This window comes from Malus sylvestris, chromosome 16, assembly GCF_916048215.2.
Source record: "Malus sylvestris chromosome 16, drMalSylv7.2, whole genome shotgun sequence".
Classification (NCBI taxonomy): domain Eukaryota; kingdom Viridiplantae; phylum Streptophyta; class Magnoliopsida; order Rosales; family Rosaceae; genus Malus; species Malus sylvestris.
Window position 1 is genome coordinate 12,411,833 of NC_062275.1, and position 20,946 is coordinate 12,432,778.

A 20,946-nucleotide genomic window follows, 5' to 3' on the forward strand; every position below is an offset into this window, starting at 1 on the left:
AAATGAGCGATGAATTTTTTTTTTTTTTTTTTATGGTGATTTTGATGATGATTTTGCCGTACACAGTTTATGCTCTTGCGGGCCAGGAGCTTTGTGCCCTGTGCAGTTTAGGCTCATGCAGGCTAGGAGTCTGGTCGCCGCCTTTTAGGGGTAGTAACGCTTCAAGAATCTGCCATTGATGGGACCGATCTTCAAGCCGTCTTCTGCCATGATTAAGTAGGCGCCGTTCGTGTAGACCTCTTGTATTACGTACGGTCCATCCCACTTTGATGTGAACTTGCTTTTTGTCTTGTGAGTTGTGATGATAAGCCTTCGTAATGCAAGGACGAGATCTCCAGTTTGGAAAGACCTTGGGCGGACCTTCTTGTTGAATGCCTTGGATAGCCGCGCTTGGTAGCATTCCAGGTGTTGTTGAGCTTCGAGCCTTTTTTCGTCGCATGATTCCAACTCTTGAAGGCACAACTTTGCATTCTCTTCATCAGTCAAGCCTTCTTGTATAGCCATCCTAAGTGAGGGGATTTGACTTTCTAGCGGTAGAACAGCTTCCACGCCATATACGAGAGAATAAGGGGTAGCTTGGGTAGGAGTCCTATGCGTCGTCCTATATGCCCAAAGTGCTTCGCTTATTCTTTCGTGCCAGTCTCTCTTTGTTTGGCCGATCACCTTCTTTAAGAGGTTGCACAATGTTTTGTTGAATGCTTCTGCGAGACCGTTGGCCGGAGCATGATACATGGAAGACTTGTGCTGCTTGAACTTGTATTTCTCACAGAGCTCGTCTACAAGTCGGTTGGAGAACTGTTTTCCATTGTCAGTGATAATGTAGCGAGGCACACCATATCTGTGGATGATATGTTCTTTGATGAAACGGACAACAGTTTCCTTTTTTACTTCCCTTAGGGGTATGGCTTCAGCCCACTTGGAGAAGTAATCTGTTGCAGCTAGGATGTAGGCTTCTCCTGCAGATGACTTTGGAGTAATTGGTCCCACGACGTCCAATCCCCATGCATCGAATGGCCATGAAGCAGTTGTAGGGTGTAATGGTTCAGGTGGTTGATGTATGAAGTTGGCGTGGAATTGGCATGCTTGGCACCTTTTGGCATGTTCCAGGCAATCCTTCACCATACTTGGCCAGTAGTAACCCATTCTTTTGAGCTGGAAATGTAGCTTTGGTCCAGATTGATGCGCCCCGCACACGCCTGAGTGCGCTTCTTCCATGGCTTGATTGGCTTCTTCCTCACCTAGGCATCTCAGAAGTACTCTTTCGAAAGAGCGCTGGTAGAGTGTTTCTTTGTAGTAGAGGAAGCGAGGTGCTCGTCGACGTATTTCAGAGCGGTGTCTAGGATCATTTGGAAGTTTTCCATACTCTAAGTAGTCAATCAATGGTTGTCTCCATTCTTCAACATCGACTGGAAGTACCGAGATGACATTTGTATCATCTAGTAACATTTCGGTGGCGAGGGGGATGACCCATCTTTGGCAAACTGGCACGTCTGCCGCTTCGTCTTCTCCTAGTGTTATACTCGAGGCTAGGTTAGCGAGAGCGTCTGCCATTTGATTTTCTTTTCTCGGCACATGTTCTAGTGTTACGGCCTCGAACTTTTGTAGCAGCTGAGTTGCCAGTCGGAAGTACGGAACGAGATCGTCTTTCCTCACCTCATATTCAGTCAAGAGTTGACTAATTATGAGCTTGGAGTCGCCATATACCTCGAGGGTTGTGATTTCCATGTTGATCGCCATTTGGAGCCCGATGATTAGTGCTTGGTACTCAGCGACGTTGTTGGAGCACAATTCGCTTAGTTGGAATGAATAAGGTAGTATCTGCCTTTGTGGCGACATGAATACTACTCCTGCCCCCGCTCCGTCTGCTCGTGCGGATCCGTCGAAGAACATCGTCCATCTCGGGAATATGTCAATGTAGAATACCTCCTCGTCAGGCAAGTCGTCTGAGATTTTCCAATTGGCTGGGATTGGATGATCGGCAAGGAAGTCTGCTAATGCTTGTCCCTTGACGGCTTTAGCTGGGACGTAAATGATCTCGTATTGATTAAGAATCAACGCCCATTTAGCTAGTCGCCCTGTCAAAACTGGCTTGGACATGACGTATTTAACTGGGTCAGCTTTAGCAACCAAGTGGATGGTGTAAGCATGCATGTAATGTCTGAGTTTCTGGATGGCAAACACCAAGGCAAGGCACATTTTTTCTATTGGGGAGTAGTTCAACTCAGCGCCGGTGAGTGTTCGACTCAGGTAGTAAAGCGCTCATTCTTTCTGGAATTCGTTTTCCTGTGCCAAGAGTGCTCCCATTGAACTTTCCTGAGCGGCGATGTACAATATGAGTGGTTTCCCGGGCACAGGCGCCCCCAGGACGGGTGGACTTGATAAATATTTTTTTATGCTTTCAAAAGCATTGTGGCACGCTTCGTCCCATACGAACGGAACATCCTTTTTCATGAGTCGGCTAAATGGTTGACAACGCCCTACAAGGTTGGAGATGAAGCGTCTGATGAAGGCTAGTCGTCCTTGTAGACTTTTCAGCTCGTGCAGGTTTCTTGGCTCGGGCATGTTTTGAATGGCCTTGATCTTTGATTGGTCCACTTCAATGCCACGGTGCTTGACAATGAAGCCGAGGAACTTTCCAGAGGTGACGCCAAACGCACACTTTAACGGGTTCATCTTGAGGTTGTATTTTCGTAGCCTTTCGAACACTACTCTCAAATCCTTCAAGTGATCTGATCTTTTCTTTGTTTTGACCACCACGTCTTCTACATAACATTCTACGTTTTTGTGTAGCATGTCATTGAAGATTTTCTGCATTGCTCGCTGATATGTGGCTCCAGCATTCTTTAGACCAAAGGGCATCACCTTGTAGCAGTAGATACCTTTTGGAGTGCGAAATGCTGTTAGTTCCTCATCTTCGAGAGCCATACGAATTTGATTGTATCCAGAAGAGCCGTCCATAAATGACAGTGCCTCGTGGCCAGTGGTTGCGTCCACCATGATTTCGATGATCGGCAAGGGAAAGTCATCTTTCGGGCAAGCGTCATTGAGGTCCCGAAAGTCCACACAAACACGTATTTGTCTAGATTTCTTAAGGACGATGACGATGTTGAAGATCCACTTGGGGTATTGCACCTCTCGAATGAAGCCTGCTTCGATTAGCTTGTCAATCTCTACCTCGATTTGTGGAATGAGCTCGGATCGATAGCGCCTTTGAGTTTGCTTTATCGGTCGCGTTCCAGGCTTAACTGCAAGATGATGTACAGCGATGACAGGGTCAAGGCCGGGCATTTCCTTGTAAGTCTAAGCAAAGACGTCTTTGTACTCTGATAACAGTTGGTAATACTCATCTACCTCGTCTGCACTTAGCAGCGCACTCACGAAGATAGGTTTCTGCTCATCTTTTGTGCCTAAGTTGAGCTCCTTGAGATCATCGACCGTGGATTGCCCCCCATCCTCAAGTTGCGGTGGCGCAGCAGTGACATCTTCTTCGGGGATCTCATCGTCTTTGCTTTCTTGGATCGTGATGTGGAAGACATCTTGGAATTCCTCTTCGGTGTCGTCCTCTTGGGCTGGTTGGCATGAAGATTGTCCAGTGTGGATGATGGTGCGCCTTCTTAATTTTAGTGGTCCATTTGTGTCCACCTCCGAGATTGCTTGGCGCTTCATCCTTGAAGGAATCGAGCTTCGAATATCACATTTTTCTGCTATCATGTCGAGCTTTTCTTCCTTTGACGTTGTCTTCCTATTTCTAGAAAACTTCTTGTTGTCTTCAAGTCTTTCCAAAGCTGACTGACGAGGAAGAGAGCTAGTCGTGTTGCTTTGCTTCTTAGGTTTTGACAACCTTTCAAAAACAGAGCTTTGGGATGCTAGCATGTTAAGTCTCTTGAAGACTGAGGTTCGGTTTTGACCACCAATGCGGTTAAGTGCTGACATTCTGGGTCTTGAACGATTCATCCTATCGAAGACTGACGTCCAAGGGGTAGATTTAGGCTCATCATGATCTTGTTCAATACTCACGCTGATGTGTTGAGTGCTAGCATTTTTCGCTTTGCTTGAAATCTTCACGGGTGCATTTGGTGTGAAGCCTAGTCCAGCTTTGTTGTTATCAACTCCGTAACCGTGCTTCTTCAACTTCTTTTGAGTCTCGGTGAGGTCACGTTCTTTATTGTTAACGGTGTTTGAAACCTTCTTTCCATGATTCGAAGAAGAAGCGAAGTCGTAGCCAGCTTTCGACATGAGTTTATAGGCGTTTGGATCAAAACCTTCTTCGGTCCTCTGGGTTGGGAGAAAGCTTGGTTCCACCCCCTTTGGTAGAGCTTTTATGAAGCCTTGTGGTAGTCTTGCGACCTTAGTGCCGCCTAGCTGTGTCAGAGGTAAAACTGCATTCGTCTTGAGCAACTTTACATTATCCATATGCCTCTGTGCATCGGCTTTGTTTGCTCCAGTTTCGAACGGAGATTGACCATTCTTTCTTCTCGACATCGGGATGTATCGGAAGACGGGTGTGTTTGGTCCATTTGAGGGCGTCCTACTCCCCTTTGTTGTTGCACGTTTAGCCAGTTCATTATCGTTCTTGCTTGAGGACGGCGTAATTTCTTCTTCTTGCTTCTTGGGCATGGCTTGTCGCTCCTGCTTTTTAGGTGTTGCTTTGCCCGTGGATTTGATCTCTTTTGGAAGAGCTTCGGGCACCATGTCTTCATCCATGTAGAACTTGGCGTCTGCGAAATGTGATTCGGCTTCAGTGAATGGTTTGGTGTCGCCATAGATCACCTTCACTCATTCTCGGTAGAATTTTAAGCATTGGTGAAGGGTGGACGGTACTACTCCATTCGCATGGATCCAAGGCCTTCCTAAGAGTAAGCCGTAGGAAGTTCTTGCATCAATCACGTGGAATATCGTGCTCGACTTGAGTTCACCAATAGTCATCTCCAATCGGATCATGCCCATCGCTCTTTGTCCTCCTTGATTAAAACCTTGGATTAGTAGACGACTTAGGGACAGTTCATCCGCCTTGATGCCGATTGTAGTCATTGTCGACTTTGGCATGATGTTTATGGCTGATCCACCATCCACAAGCATGCGGTTGACTTTGTGCCCCTTTACATACCCAGAGACGAAGAGAGGACGGTTGTGAGGCTTGGATCCTAGCAGCAAGTCTTCATCGGTGAAATGGATTGCGTCCTCGATGGCACAACATGTGGCACATTCATGTGGCCGAGGCTTCAAGCTTTCGTTCTTGCTTTCTTGCACTTCGTGTTCATTGGGACTTTCCAAGACAGCTGCTAATGCTATTCGCATCTTCTTTGGTAATCGTAACGCTTCCTCAATGCTAAAGTGTGTTGGCAGACCTTCTTCGAGCGTGAAAGTTTTTTCTCCCTCAGTGGTGATATCTTTGCCTTTTGAAGGTTCTTCCATTTCTACTTCGACCATATGGCATGCAGCGATAGTGCACTGTTGGAAGAAGTCATTCGGGAAGTACTCGTACAAGGAGACAGGAATGCGTGGCTCTTGCTCCATAGGTTCCCCAACATACGTTGGCTTATCGACTTTTACGTTTCTTTTAGGCTTCCTACTGTTGTGGCGACGGTGTTTTCTCACCTGTTCCACCTTTGGTCTTGTGGCTTGTGGTTTTGGTTTCCTTGTTTTTTTGTAGGTCACCAATGTCCATCCTTCATCATCATCGGTATACGCATCTTGTTCGTTTGCCCCCGGCGATGGTTGTGTAGAAGGCGCCGTGTAGCTTGCACATTGATAGGAATGGTCGGGTGTCGTTTGGAGAGGCACGGGATCGAAGGATCCGAATGCCACCGTAGTAGTATGTGTTGCGGCTGTGTCCTCAAGGTCTAGCTCGATTCTCCCTTGTTGCGCTAGCTTCATAATGAGTTCTTTGAGGACGAAGCACTTGCCCACATGATGGCTTACGATACGATGGTACTTGCAGTACCTAGGATCGTTCGTTCGATTCATTTCTTCAGGGCGCTTGCACTCTGGTAACTCAATTACCTTCTTTTCCAGCAAGTCATCTAACATCGTATCCACGTCTGAGTCAGGAAAAGGGTACGTCTTTTGCTCCAACTCTCTCAAGGTGTTTTTATACTTGTCTTGGGTGCGAGGAGGCTCACTTCTCTTTGTCTCCTTTGCCTTGGTCTTGGAGGAAATCTTGATAGGCGCAGAGGTGGTCTTGATAGGCGCGGATGGGGTTTTGATGGGGGTAGTGTTGACAGTAAAAGTTTCCTTAGCAGGCTTTTTTCCAGTCTTGTCCACACTCGGGGCGAACACCTTATCCTTCTTGAAGTGGGTGATCGGCTCATTCTTTCCGTGATTAGCGATACTCAGCTCCATGTCGTGGGAACGCGTTGCCAGCTCCTCAAACGTTCTTGGTTTTATGCCTTGGAGAATGTAATGTAACCCCCAGTGCATGCCTTGAACACACATCTCAATGGCAGAGGTTTCAGAAAGCCGATCTTTGCAATCCAGACTTAATGAACGCCATCTATTGGTGTAGTCGACGACGGGTTCCTCCTTCCACTGTTTCGTACTGGTCAGCTCCAGCATGCTTACGGTGCGGCGCGTACTGTAGAAGCGGTTGAGGAATTCCTTTTCTAGCTGATCCCAACTGTTGATAGACTCGGGCTCGAGGTCGGTGTACCAGTCAAAGGCGTTACTTTTCAGCGAGCGCACGAACTGCTTGACGAGGTAGTCTCCTTCTGTTCCAGCATTGTTACAGGTTTCAATGAAGTGGGCGACATGTTGCTTCGGGTTCCCCTTTCCATCGAACTGCATAAACTTTGGTGGTTGATAACCCCTCGACATCTTCAAAGCGTCAATCTTCTTGGAGTAAGGCTTTGAGTATAGTACGGAATCATGTGAGCTTCCTTCATACTGCGCATTGATGGTGTTGGCGATCATCTCCTGCAGCTGCTGGATAGAGAGAGGCCCCATGAGTGTCGCCGCTTGGTTTGGCTTCAGCGTCTCTTCGACGTTCTCCACTGGAGGTTCCTCATCCTCGTCGTTTTCCCTCTTTACTGGATTATCCCCTTGCCTGACTTTCTCATCGGGCTTTGCATCTAGTTGGTTAACGAGTGCTGCGATTTGCAGGTCTTTGTCCTCCACAGTCCTTGTGAGTTTTGCGATTGTTTCACTCATCTGAGCCAGCTGCTCCTCAATTGAAGTCGCTTCAGCAACCATGACTTGCATGGCTATGCCGCTGCTTGAGTCGGCATCAGAAAGTAAGAATTCAGAGTACTTCCTCTGGCTTTCCTCTCTTGGCGCCCTGAGCGAGGCCAGGGTGATCACTGATTTGTGCCTCGGGTGCTCTTGTGCCTTCGGCGGAGTTGATGCAGGGGCGGAAGAGGCGGCAGAAAGAGCTTTTGCCTTGCTTCGAGTTATGATGCCTGAAGTGACACCCCCTGTCGTGATGACGCTCTTGTTTCTTGCATTGGCAGCGAGAACAACTTGGGCCTTCCTTGACGCCATTTGTGCTTGTTGCGGATTCAAAGATAGAGATGAGAGGTAGAGACTGTCCCACTGGGCGTGCCAAATTTGTAAACACGGAAATTCCTGCGATGAATGAGACAAGAACACGTGTACAAAATAATATTTGTATTAATGATTTAGGGGTTACAATCTCTTCTACAAATTTATCCTCTGATTCTATCTTTGAAACGTGTAGATGTAGTGTTGTTGATCCAAGGGCCGTCGAGGCTTGATCTTGGACGAACAGTTGATGAATGATGAACACCTTCTTCAAGGGCCGTCGGGGCTTGATCTTGAATTGGTGGAAGTTCTTCAAGGGGGGCGTTAGGGCTTGATCTTGAAGGAGGATTTCACGAAGAACGAAGAGGGCTTTCTTGATCCTTCGGGATTTGCTTGAGAGCTTCAGAGTTTCGAGGCTTCAAGGCTTTGGTGTGGTGTGAATTCTCTTCCAATTTGGGAGTAGAGAAAGTGTATGCCAAAATCCTCCCTTGATTCTTTGATGGAAGAGCCTATTTATAGGCTTTGGGAATGAATCACCACCATCCATTTGTTTTGGTGGATGTTGTAGGTGAATTTTGGTGGGTGTTGTAGGTGAAACTTGGGTGGATGTTGTAGGTGAAGTGAATGAATGTTGTAATTTTAATACAATGGTCAACATTTATTACACTAAAATTTCAATGTTTACAAATGTAATCTTAATGCAATGGCTAACATTTATGCCACCGAAATTTCAATGTCTACAAAGTCATTTTAGATGAATTAAACAGCTCGATGAAAAAGTAAAACATAATTAGCATAATGGAAAATTACTTAATATTATTTGTAAAGTTTTGGGAGGGGCCACGGTCCCGCTGGCCATCAAAGCACAATATGCCACTGATGCCACAAAAATTGTAACTTTTAGTACATGCATCATTCCATTCCCAGAGACACCAAATGCTCTCCTCTCCTTATTCCCCTACCCTTCCAGTAACGATGATAAAAATATAAGTAGTTAGTTAAGCAGGACAGGCTGAGGGTGTCTTGATCAACTGCGGGAACTCAATTCTCAGTGGCAGGCTGGTGGGTTTTGTATGCCACGAAAACCAGCTTTTACATTTTTACATACGTTGGTGAGAGCTGCAGCATTTGGACCAGTATACTTCAAATCGATGTCGTGAAGCTGAATGTTTTGGCAAGGAACCTGGCTGCTGCAAATGAAATCTACTGCCACATTTGACGGTGTTGTCCCTCTAATGTTTATGTAGTGGACATCGCTGATCTGCACGTGCGATGGCTGCACAATGTTGAAGAAAGTCGGTAAAAGAAGGTTAGGATTAGGATAATTCAAGAGTTCGATATCATTTATCGGTCGTACCAGATGAAAAAGTAATTATATACGGTTATAGGATCAACTAGGTTAACAAACCTGGTTCTTGTTGCATCCCCCAGTGCAGTACTCTTGGTCAATTATAATAGGGTTCCTAACATTCTGCATGATGATGTCCTTGAAAACCATTCCTGATGCCCGACTAGGACCCGATCCTGGCCATGACTTGATTCTAATCCCATTGTCTGTGTTCAAAAATGTGGTCTTCTTCACGGTGATTCCTGTCACGTCATTTTCGTGCTCATACTTGCCAAGGCTACCAACACTGTCATCAACAAAATGGGGACACAATTAGTCCATGAACATTTATGAAGGATCCTAGGGTGGTATATAAGGCATGGTAGCGGAATAATTTATTATGTTAGCAGGCTGTTAATTTAACCATTAATTAACTCTCTTTCAAATGAATCCATAGTCTAAATTTATGGTAACATAACATATAGATTTATAGCAGAAGAGTATAAATAATAAAGACTCAAATTATACCTAATGCCGTGTCCGGGGCCACAAATTACATTGTTGATGGCAATGTTGGTTGATCCCTGAATCATGCCAATGCAATCATCACCGGTGGCAATGTGAGTTCTGGCGACCTTGACATTGTTGGAGTTGCTGATGTGGATGCCATCAGTGTTGGGGCTTGTTCGAGGGGCAGAGATATTCACTCTGCGAACCCTAACATTCTGGCTGTCAGTGATGAAAAGATGAACTCCTTTGCTATTGAGGGAACTAATGCCTCGAATGACCCCGTCTCTAACGCCGTTGAATTTGATGTTCTGCATTAATTAATCCAATAATTAAAGCCAGTTTTCTTTCTTATAAATTATGATTTATGAATTACATAAATAAGAGCTCTAACTAGTTGGTAACTTAATGTAGCACTTACAGATGGGAGTGGACTGCAACCATCGCTGGAACTGCCGCAGTCACCAGCGACTTTCCAGGCACTTGAACCTTGTCCGTCAAAGATGCCATTGCCGATAATGACCAAGCCTTCTACATTCTCAAACAAGAACCAGTATGGCTCTTCATATAAGGACAGATCATTCAGGCCTTTTATGGTCCCTAAAACTTGAACAACTACGGGTTTGGAACTGGTGCATGGCCCCTGAAATACCACTGGCCCACTCTTGTATGTCCCCGGTGGGATCAGAACCCTTGATTTCCCAGTGTTGTGGCATGCTGCAAGCCATGTTTTTATGAAATTCTGCAAATAATTATACAAACTCAATTTGTCAGACCCAAAATGAATTAGTATTGTGAGTTATGCACCGTCGTTGTCAGAATGTGTATATGGACCACACATTTATGCAATACAAATAATGTTAGGGTTATCAAATTTGTATACCATGCTTGCATCATGGTTCCCATCAGGCTTGGCGCCGAAATCTACCACGTTAAAGATCTTCTCATCAGGATCAGCTTTGTCATGGACACCCAAATTACTACCACGGAAAACATCGAACACAGCCGGGGGAATGGCAACCCTGCCGGTGGCTCGAGAGGCCAATGCAGCTAAGCACAAGACAAGAATGGCGTGGCAAGACATTCCTCCAGCAATGGCCATGACCCCCCCCCTTACAACTCTACAAGATAGCTAGCTAAAATATGATGTAAAGAAATTTACCTACTTTTTTTCCCAGATTACATAACAGGTCTCCGGGGAGAGACTTGACAATTAAAGTGGGGGATGAAATTAATTCTCTTTGAATGCCTGTATTTATACTACCTAAAAAAATTGTTAATTACCCTCCGCTGCGATCTGCGCGGGGAGGCTCGAACTCTACGGTGACGGTTAGATTAATTAGTTTTTCTTTTTAAGAATTGTTTTAATTAGTTGGTTTGCCTAAAAATGGTGATACGCTTTGTGTGTGCATGACTAATTCCCTATGTTTAAGGTACATGTTTAAACATTGTGGCCCTTCACTTCCACCATTGTAGGGCGCTACTTCTTCTCCATGCATTCATCTGCTTTTGCATGGCCACCAAATTATTACCAGACTCCCACCAACACAACAAGATTGATTTCAAAAAGCAACAGATTGTATTTTTCCTTTTAGTTAAGGGGAAAAAAAAATCTGTTGCTCAATTCATAAACTAATAAATAACTAATAAACCGTCTCTTGATTCTAACTATTCATGAGTTATCAGTCGGTTAATAACTGATCTCTGAACAGGAGACTCCCAAATGTTGGAAGGGAAAAGAGTTGTAATTTGAGGTGGATTTTAAGATGGGTGGTCGCTGTTTAGTGACTAGTCCATGAAAAGAGACATGTACCACGATACAGTTATTTAATTGTTCTCCTCCAACCCTAACGCTGGTCTCTCTCTTCCAAAGTCAAAGCCCCCAAACACAATGCGGAGGTATAGCATGGGGTTACTGGTCGTTCTTAACCTTAATAATTTTAAAATCTCATGTATATTTGTTTGTGTATTGTATTTGACACCTATAAATAGTTAGGCAAACTAGATTACAACCTTCTCCTACTTCTTCTACTTTCTTCTATCTTATTTGTCATCATTTTCTCTTTTTTTGTGTGTGACTCTATTGTACGCACCATGTGCTTGATGAAATACTTTAGTTGACAAACCTTGATAGTCTTCAACATAACTCCAAAGTATTCTGCATCTAATGTCGACAAGCCTCTACAAATAATGGTATTTGTTGACATATGTTGGCAAGAATTGGCAGGTGCCTACTAAGTGCTCGGCGAAATGGCCCAATAAAGTTTATTTTATTTTATTTTATGACTCCATTATTTGAAAATCTTGACTCTGCTACCACCTTTAGCCGCCACCCCTTCCTTTTGGGCGGGGACGATGGTGGCAACCCCATCTCCTTCCATAGTCCCCTCCTCCTTCTTTCCTAACCCCCAACTTCTCCTTTTTCTTTTTCTTGGCCATTGATTTCGGGTAGTTTTGCTGTGAGCTTGTCTCATTTTCTTGGTTTTGTCTCAATTATTGGCAAATCTTGTCGTTGATTAGAGTTTCATGTCTTTTTTTTTCCCTTTCCAAATTGATGTTTCTAGCCGCGAGCTACTGCACACATGGTTCGACTATTGGCTCCTCAAGTTCTTCCTCCATGGACTTCGGTTAGAGGAGGTATGCTTTGGATTTCGTGGCTATTAAAGTGCAATTGGCACTATTTGGTAGGATTACGGGAGCTCTTTAAGCGCAGGTGGCTTGTCCACCTCCATTTGTTAATCCTTTCGGTTGGTTAATTCTTTTTCTCGGTGACTTGGTAATGGTGGTCCATCTATTTTGGTGGAGAAGGCTGGTTCTTGTTTCTAGAGCTAGAGTTTTCATCTCAGGATTCTTATGGACTCACTTTTGGGGTTTGTTTCCTTATTTTACTTTTGTAATAGGCTACACTTTTGGGTTTGTTTCCTTACTAATAACATATCTTTATTATATAAATTCAATAATCGAAAATGTTACATTCTTAATCTTCATTTGAAAATCATCTATTCTAAAATCATGCGAATTGGATATTGCTTATGATCCTTGTATTCTAAGAATTTGGACGACTATATGATCTCTGATTTAAATGATTTTTTGTTGAAAAGATCTTCAAATGAAGATTTATGCAATTGAATACTCAAATTATGAAGTTTATATGATGAATATAATATTATTTTCCAAAATAAATGAGATATGTGCATTCTCCCATAAAACAATGCAAGTATTATCCTTAATTTTTCAGTTCTCGGCTTCCTACTCGAACTAATACTTGCTGTTGATAATGAGGTTTTTGTACTGTATATTTCCTAGATCAATTTGAACCGATAAAGATGAATTAGGGATAGATTTTTAGTGGTATGCAATAGATTGTACTGCAGAAAATTATTCGAGTCAAGCACATGCATGAGCATCTCATATTACCATGGACACTTCTTGGACACTTTATCCCTTGCACCGACTGTATGGACCGCAATCAATTAGTTTGTGAAAATTCAACTGCCACCATCAACGTAAAAACAATGATATATGTTTGTATTTTGGAGGAGGAACTTAAAGGGTCAATTGCTGTCATGTTCCCTATTTATATACTACCTGCTAGCTTTGCGGTTGTAAAATTTATCATAAAAAATCCATGTGCAAGTAGAAATTAAATCACTCAAAGTTTAATGTAATGATGTGTGACTTTTTACTTTGTTATCTATTAGTTTAGTAGGTATGAGATTTTATCACAAAGGATGTAATTAAAAATACGCATGGTCTTCAAGTATTCAACTGTACAGATCTCAAGTGTCTACATTAACTTCTATACATTTACTTGCATTTAACAAAATTAATCATAACCATTTCTGGAGTCTCTACTTAAGATTATGTTAAATGAATGTTAATGCACTGAGGCTAAATGTAGAGTCACGAGATCCCAATTGTACATTATAGCCTAAGAAAAAAGAAATCCTTAAAATATAGCTTAAACAATTATAGTTGGACACAATTGATACATGCTAACACACTTTCTAGTCGAGGTAGGCCAGATTTTTGAGTGTGAAACTCACTTAAATGTAAAAGTATGTCAAGCATTCCAATTTTATGGGGCTAATTTTTATTTATTTATAAAAAATTAGAAATTACTCTAAATAAAAAAGGAACCTTATAGGCGTTAGGTCTCATTCTGTATTTGGACCACACTAATTTGGAAGACTTTTTAATTAAAATGGTCTTAAATATTGGTATAATTCCTTAGTTTGATCATTGAGATTTTAAATCGATAGACCTGGTCCCTGAATTTGTCCACCGTTAATTATTTTGGCCATTTTGAGAAAAATCTCCGTTATATATGGAAAAAATGACAAAAATACTGTCAACTTTTGTCAAATCATTTTGGCATATTGTTTATTAAATAAAAGGTGTTTTGGTCATTTTAGTCCTTATTTAATATAAGTTGAGAGTTGCTAGACCCACCTCATTGTCTTATTTTCCAGTTATAATCTCACCCACCATAAAAAGTTAAAAAATTAAAATATTATTTTCTCACCTACTATTATTCCTAAACTAACCTCTAATATATATCTAAAATTATAAACTTGTCTCTTAGGAAAAAGAGAATTACTTCCTTGCCCTAATTCAATAATCGTAACATCACAATAACAAAATCATTGACCTTCCCAACTTCTCAAGCCCATTATATTAATTTTTCTCTACTCTTGAATAATTACGTACCAAAATTCTGCATTATGATTAAACATTCAAGAGTGTAATTTTTCACACAAAACAGTAAGAACCCTTATAAGAAATGCGAAGGAAAGGATAACTACATAGAAAATATCAAAAATGATATCACGAGGATGGAGAGAAAAGCTATTGGACTAGAGAAAGACAGGATTTTCAAGGTTATAAATGAGAAATATGAGAACATAAAAAAACTCCACGTAATGGCTCGTCATTAGAGCAAGACTTGACAAGTGCATTTATATTGTTCTCAGAAGTAGTAGAAAATCTGGTTACAATTGAAAAGCTTACCGAAGATTTGAAAAAGGCCAAACATATGACAGAGCTAGAGATTGAAGAGAAGAACAAGAGAATTGTTGATTTAGACAAGGAAGTATCTGGTTTGCGGAAAAGTTTGATAAGTCTGGAGGAAGCCATGTTTACTGAAAAACGGCAAGCAGATGAACTTCAAGTCTTCAAGCATATTAATGGAAGCCAGCAAATTGGAAAATTATGAACTTGATGTTGGAATGAGTATGAGATAGGGGAGTTTTGGGGACTGGCTATAGGTATTCAGTTTGGTAGAAAAGTCTTATTAACAAGGGGAATGATGATCCTTGACGATAAAGGATTTTGTATAGCATTTAAATCAGTTCTTATGAGACAAGGAAACAAGTATTTGTTTCATATTAGGATTTTAATAGGGAATCCTATCTGATTATGGAAAGAACTATATGAATATATATGGTGGCCTCTCTTCTCACAGGGACACACTCATATCTGGACTTAAGCCTATTTGTAAGTCGAGTACTTAGTCATCTGCGAGAGAAGAGAAGGTCCACTGGAAAGCTTGGTGCAATGGCTTCAAGTTCTGGAACTGGTACATGTATGCTTTTCTTCTTGGTTCTTCTATGTTGCATGTTCTGGTTAGTTATCTTTAAGTTGTAATTCATGTTTTGGTCTTGATTGGTTGTTTAATAAGTTCATATCTAACATGTGGTATCAGAGCCACAAGATACATAAACATGAGTTCAATTTGTAAGAGATAAAACGTACATGTTTTCATTAAAAAAAAAAAAAAACCAAACGAACTTTTGCTCTCATGGAGAATCGAAGTCTGGTTCTGTAGACTGCAAAAGATGCAGTGGTGGAAAACGACTAAATAATGACCCTATAAGTTTAAAGGAAAGTTTGACCGTCGGAAACCCCAAACCATTGTCGAATAAGGGTTTTTCCCAGTTTTGAATTAGTTTCAATTCCTTCTGAGGATAACGATCTGGGTTTTTCAAATAAGCTTTAAGAAATTTCTTTTTTCAAATTCTAAATTGCTTCCGCTGTTCCTTATGAGAATTTGAAATCAGAAATTAAAGGTATGTTGTTAATTGTTTTTGGTTTCTTCATATACCTGCGTAAGTTTTAGTAAATATGAATGTGTTTTGCTACTGAAGGAAGAAACACATTAGAGATATCAGTTTTATTTGCAAAGTTTGGATTTTGATTCAACTTTAATAACCTTTGAAACTATTACGTGTATGAGACACCATCAATTTATTTGGTGTCAAGGATACATGATTTGTGCAGTGCATTGATTGAGTTCTTGTTATATCATTTATTCTATGTATGCTTATCAACAAATTGTTGTTAAGTCTATATATATGAGTTTGTGATTATAGTCATGATGTGCGAATGGCTGTTGGAATGAAATCTGAAACTAATAAGTTTATATTGGTGATTTCATGACTGGTACAACATCTGCAATATCATTAAGGACTATGAACTTGGCTAATATCCCCATTCTCACTGGAGGCAGCAACTACAAGAAGTGGAGAAGAGAGATTGGACTCTTACTGACACTTAATGAATTTGACATAGCTCTTGACATTCCCAAGCCAGTTTTGACTGATCAAAGCACTCGGGCAGAGAAAGCTGATGCAGAAAGATGGGTTAGAGCTAACAAAGTTGCACTTTCTATACTTGAAAGTGCCATGACAGATACGGTTCGAGGTGGAATCAAGAAAAATGACTTGGCTATTGACTATTTGAATGCGATTGAAAGGAAGTTCAAAGAATCTCAAAAGGCAGAAATCAGTCAGTACATGGCAATGCTTACCACATATAAAATTGAAGGCGCAGGTTCCATCCGAGACCATATTATGAAAATGACCGATGCCGCCGAGAAGTTGAATTCTCTAGATGTCAACATTGGAGAGAAACAACTAGTATTCATGATTCTTCAAGCCCTTCCAAGCAAGTTTAGTCAATTAAAAGTGTCTTATAACACTCAGGACAAGAATTGGGATGTTGATGAGTTAATAGCACAATGTGTTCAAGAAGAGAACAGACAAAAGCAAGAAAGAGGAAAGGATGCTGAAATGGTGAATTTCGTGCAATCAGACAGGGGGAAAAAGGCATTCAATTCACAATCTGGACATTCTGGTAAGAATTCTCATACAAAGACAACCTCTTTTAAGTCTAATGCATCTGCTAAAGTAAAGGACTCTTTTAAGGGATCTAACAATCTTAAAGTCAAAACCAAAAACATTGCTAAACTTAGGTGTTTTTTCTGCAAAATTAAAGGACACTTAAGGAAAGATTGTCAAGTTTTTCAGGACTATCTTAAGAGTAAGGGTGTAGAACAAGTTAATGTCTGTGTTGAGTCAAATTTGATTGAAATTCCTGTGAATTCTTGGTGGTTCGACACTGGTTGCTCGGTCCACATTACAAATTCTTTAGAGGGTTTTCTGACATAAAAACAAACTGGTTTTAAAAACTATAACGTTTTTGTGGGTGAAGGAACTAAGGTTGCAGTAGAGGCCATTGGAATTGTTTGCTTAAAATTATCATCTGGTTTTGTACTAAGATTGAATGATGTGCTTTTTGTGCCAAAGATGACGAGAAATTTGATCTCTGCATCTAAAATAGTCAAAGATGGTTTTGGGTTTTTAGGAGATGATGATTGCTTAAAATTTTTTCAAAAGAACCATCTAGATAGTGTTTTAGGAACTGCATACTTGAGTGACAACTTATGGTGTTTGAATTGTACTGTGGAATCTATTAACCAACATGTTTTAAACACAAGCACCAAGAGAATGCACTGCAGCGATGATTCTTTCATCCTTTGGCACAAAAGATTAGGACACATATCCAAAGAAAGGGTTTTGAAGCTGTCCAAGGCCAACTTAATTCCTGAATTAAATTTTACTACTGCAACTGAGTGTGTTGACTGTGTCAAGGGCAAAATGACTAACTTTAGGAAATTGGATGCTAAGAGATGTCATGATTTGCTAGAAATTATACACACTGACATATGTGGTCCTTTTCCAACTAAAACCATCTGTGGAAACTCTTATTTTGTTAACTTTATTGATGACTTCTCAAGATTTTGTTATACGTATTTACTTAGTGAGAAGTCATCGGTTCTTGATTGTTTCAAAATTTATAAAACTGAGGTAGAGAAACAATTAGGAAAGACTATTAAGATTGTTAGATCAGATAGAGGAGGAGAGTACTTTGGCAGGTACAGTGAGGCTGGACAATGCAAGGGCCCCTTTGCTCTCTATCTTGAGCAACAAGGCATTGTGGCTCAATACACCACACCTGGAACGCCACAACAAAATGGAGTCTCAGAGAGGAGAAATAGAACCTTGATTGGAATGGTAAGAAGTATGATGACAAGGTCCAAGTTACCAGGATTTCTATGGGGAGAAGCATTGAAGACAGCAACGTATATACTAAATAGAGTCCCGTGCAAAGCAGTTTCATCCACACCTTTCGAAGTTTGGAATGGGAGAAAGCCTAGTTTTGATCACTTCCATATTTGGGGATGTAAAGCTGAGGCTCGAATTTACAATCCACATGAGAAGAAACTGGACTCAAGGACTGAATCGTGCTACTTCATTGGCTACTCAGAGAAATCAAAAGGCTTCAAATTCTATTGTCCCCAAGCTCGTACTAGAATTCAAGAAACCAACAATGCCAGATTCTTTGAAGATCAAGATGTTGCAGATTTATCACAGGGAAGGTTCATTTTTGAAGAACCTGATTATGAAGAGACGCCTTCAAATAATGATGCTTACAAGGAAATTTTAATCACTCCTTCATCTGTAATTGAGTTGGAAGAAGATCAATTGGCAGCTCCACCTACTGTGGACAGAATGGAAGTTGATTTTGGGACTCAAATTCAGATGCAAGGGGATCATACTTCAAACTCTGAAGTACCAATGGATTCGAACACTGAAGTTCCTCATGAACCGATATTGCCATTAAGACAATCATCACGAATCAGGAAACCCACAATGTCGAAAGACTATGTTTATTTGCAGGAGAGTGAGTTTGATTTTGGCGATGTGGATGATCCTCTTACTTATTCTCAGGCAATGAATAGTCCGCAGCAGTCATTATGGCATATTGCAATGAAGGAGGAATTAGAGTCTATGTCAAAGAACAAAGTATGGACGTTGGTGGATTACAATCCTCAATTCAAGGCCATCGGATGAAAATGGGTTTATAAGACCAAGAGAGATGCTCAGGGACATATTGAAAGGTACAAGGCTAGGTTGGTTGCCAAGGGATTCACTCAAAGAGAGGGAGTGGACTACAATGACACTTTTTCTCCCGTTTCTTCCAAGGATTCTATGAGGGTTATCATGGCACTTGTTGCTCATTTCAACCTGGAACTACATCAAATGGATGTAAAAACTGCTTTTCTAAATGGTGAGCTGGAAGAAGACATCTACATGAAACAGCCTCCTGGATTTGTTGAAAGGGGGAAAGAAGATATGGTCTGTAAACTTACTAAGTCGATCTACGGTCTTAAACAAGCATCAAGACAGTGGTTCTTAAAATTTGATCAAGTAGTTACAAGACAAGGATTCGTGGAAAACAAATTAGATGATTGTATTTATGTTAAGTTTTCAGGATCAAGCTTTATATTTCTAGTGTTGTATGTCGATGACATCCTACTTGCGAGTTCGGATATGAAGCTGCTCAAAGACACAAAGACCATGCTTAGCAAGAATTTTGAGATGAAGGACCTTGGGGAAGCACACTATGTGCTTGGTATTGAAATTGTTCGTGATAGATCAAAATCCGTACTTGGTTTATCACAAAGAGGATACATAGAAAGGGTACTAATGAGATTCAACATGGCAAGCTGTAATAATGGTGAAGTACCAGTAAACAAAGGAGACAAATTCTCTAAGGCTCAGTGTCCCAAGACAAAATTGGAGCTGGATAAAATGGCAAATAAGCCTTATGCTTCATTGGTGGGAAGTTTGATGTATACAACTATTTGCACAAGACCTGACATTGCTTTTATAGTGGGAGTGTTAGGTAGGTTTCAAGCAAATCTAGGAGAGTTACATTGGGTAGCAGCGAAGAAGGTTTTAAGGTACCTGCAAAGAACCAAGAGTTACATGTTGGTTTATGGCAGAGATGAGCTTTTGGAATTAGTTGGCTACACTGATTCTGATTTGGCCGGTGATGTAGATGACAGAAAATCCACTGGAAGTTATATATTCATGCTTGGTGGTGGAGCAGTCTCATGGAAAAGTGCAAAGCAGACTGTCATAGCTACGTCTACAATGGAGGCAGAATTTGTAGCTTGTTTTGAAGGAATGAAACAGGCTGTATGGTTAAAAAAATTTGTGACAGATTTGAAGGTTGTTAATTCTGTGCAGAGACCTATTAAAATGTACTGTGTAACAATTCTGCAGTATTCTTTGCCAAGAATAATAGAAGAACTTCTGCTTCAAGACTGATGGATGTAAAGTTTCTTAAAGTTCGAGAAAAGGTTAGGGAAGGAGCAATTCAGGTGGAGCATTTAAGCACTGATGCTATGATTGCAGATCCTTTGACCAAAGCACTACCAATTGGAGTGTTTAAAGCTCATGTTTCTCGGATGGGGATTCTGGAATCATTTGATTAGTGGGAGTGATCTGTCATAACAAAAACAACTGTTGATAGCTGCTGTGAAGTTCAGAGAGCTGGTGCGGCTATATAGACAGGTTTTATGCTAGTATCAGATTAGCTAGTTTTTTGTTTTCGGTTTATTTTTGAATAGAGATCAGGTTTATGATCTGTTATTTTGAGAAATAAAGTTTGAGATAATTCATTTGATGCTTTTTATAACAGTTAGTCTGTTTAAGCAATTGTTATTGAATTATTGATTCATACATTGTTTAGGGCAATTGATTATCTTTGAATCATGCTGTCAATGCTATGAAATAGTGGGAGCAAATTGTTATATATTTTGCTGCTGATGATCAGGTTCACAATGATGGAAAATGCAAATTAAATATATGTAATTCTGAAGAACGGTTTTGCATTATGGTTGCAATTCAGGTTACAGAGTTCTATGTTTTAAAATGTATATGAATGGTTTGTGAATTGAGTGCTCTTGGTATAAGACTTAGTGATCACTTCTATCAGAAATTGAATAAGTTGAGTGCCTAAAACTGTTCTCATACTCAAGTGGGAGAATGTTGGAATGAGTATGAGATAGGGGAGTTTTGGGGACTGGCTATAGGTATTCAGTTTGGTAGAAAAGTCTTATTAACAAGGGGAATGCTGATCCTTGACGATAAAGGATTTTGTATAGCATTTAAATCAGTTCTTATGAGACAAGGAAACAAGTATTTGTTTCATATTAGGATTTTAATAGGGAATCCTATCTGATTATGGAAAGAACTATATGAATATATATGGTGGCCTCTCTTCTCACAGGGACACACTCATATCTGGACTTAAGCCTATTTGTAAGTCGAGTACTTAGTCATCTGCGAGAGAAGAGAAGGTCCACTGGAAAGCTTGGTGCAATGGCTTCAAGTTCTGGAACTGGTACAGGTATGCTTTTCTTCTTGGTTCTTCTATGTTGCATGTTCTGGTTAGTTATCTTTAAGTTGTAATTCATGTTTTGGTCTTGATTGGTTGTTTAATAA

At 40.8% G+C, this 20,946-nt stretch overlaps 2 protein-coding genes across 2 annotated transcripts; one reads left to right on the forward strand and one right to left on the reverse strand.

Annotated features, from left to right (window-relative positions):
- Nucleotides 1-7,585: 7,585 nt before the first annotated feature.
- Nucleotides 7,586-10,546, reverse strand: LOC126606480 (exopolygalacturonase-like). Its single transcript, XM_050273866.1, has 5 exons — nt 10,194-10,546; nt 9,732-10,052; nt 9,332-9,621; nt 8,885-9,110; nt 7,586-8,752 (listed from the first exon to the last, which is right to left on the reverse strand). The coding sequence occupies exons 1-5, from the start codon at nt 10,410-10,412 to the stop codon at nt 8,525-8,527; spliced, it is 1,284 nt and encodes a 427-aa protein (XP_050129823.1). The 5' UTR covers nt 10,413-10,546; the 3' UTR covers nt 7,586-8,524.
- A 5,608-nt stretch (nt 10,547-16,154) lies between these two features.
- LOC126606726 (uncharacterized) lies at nt 16,155-20,946 on the forward strand. The gene is made up of 2 exons (XM_050274110.1): nt 16,155-16,444; nt 20,732-20,946. The coding sequence occupies exons 1-2, from the start codon at nt 16,162-16,164 to the stop codon at nt 20,911-20,913; spliced, it is 465 nt and encodes a 154-aa protein (XP_050130067.1). The 5' UTR covers nt 16,155-16,161; the 3' UTR covers nt 20,914-20,946.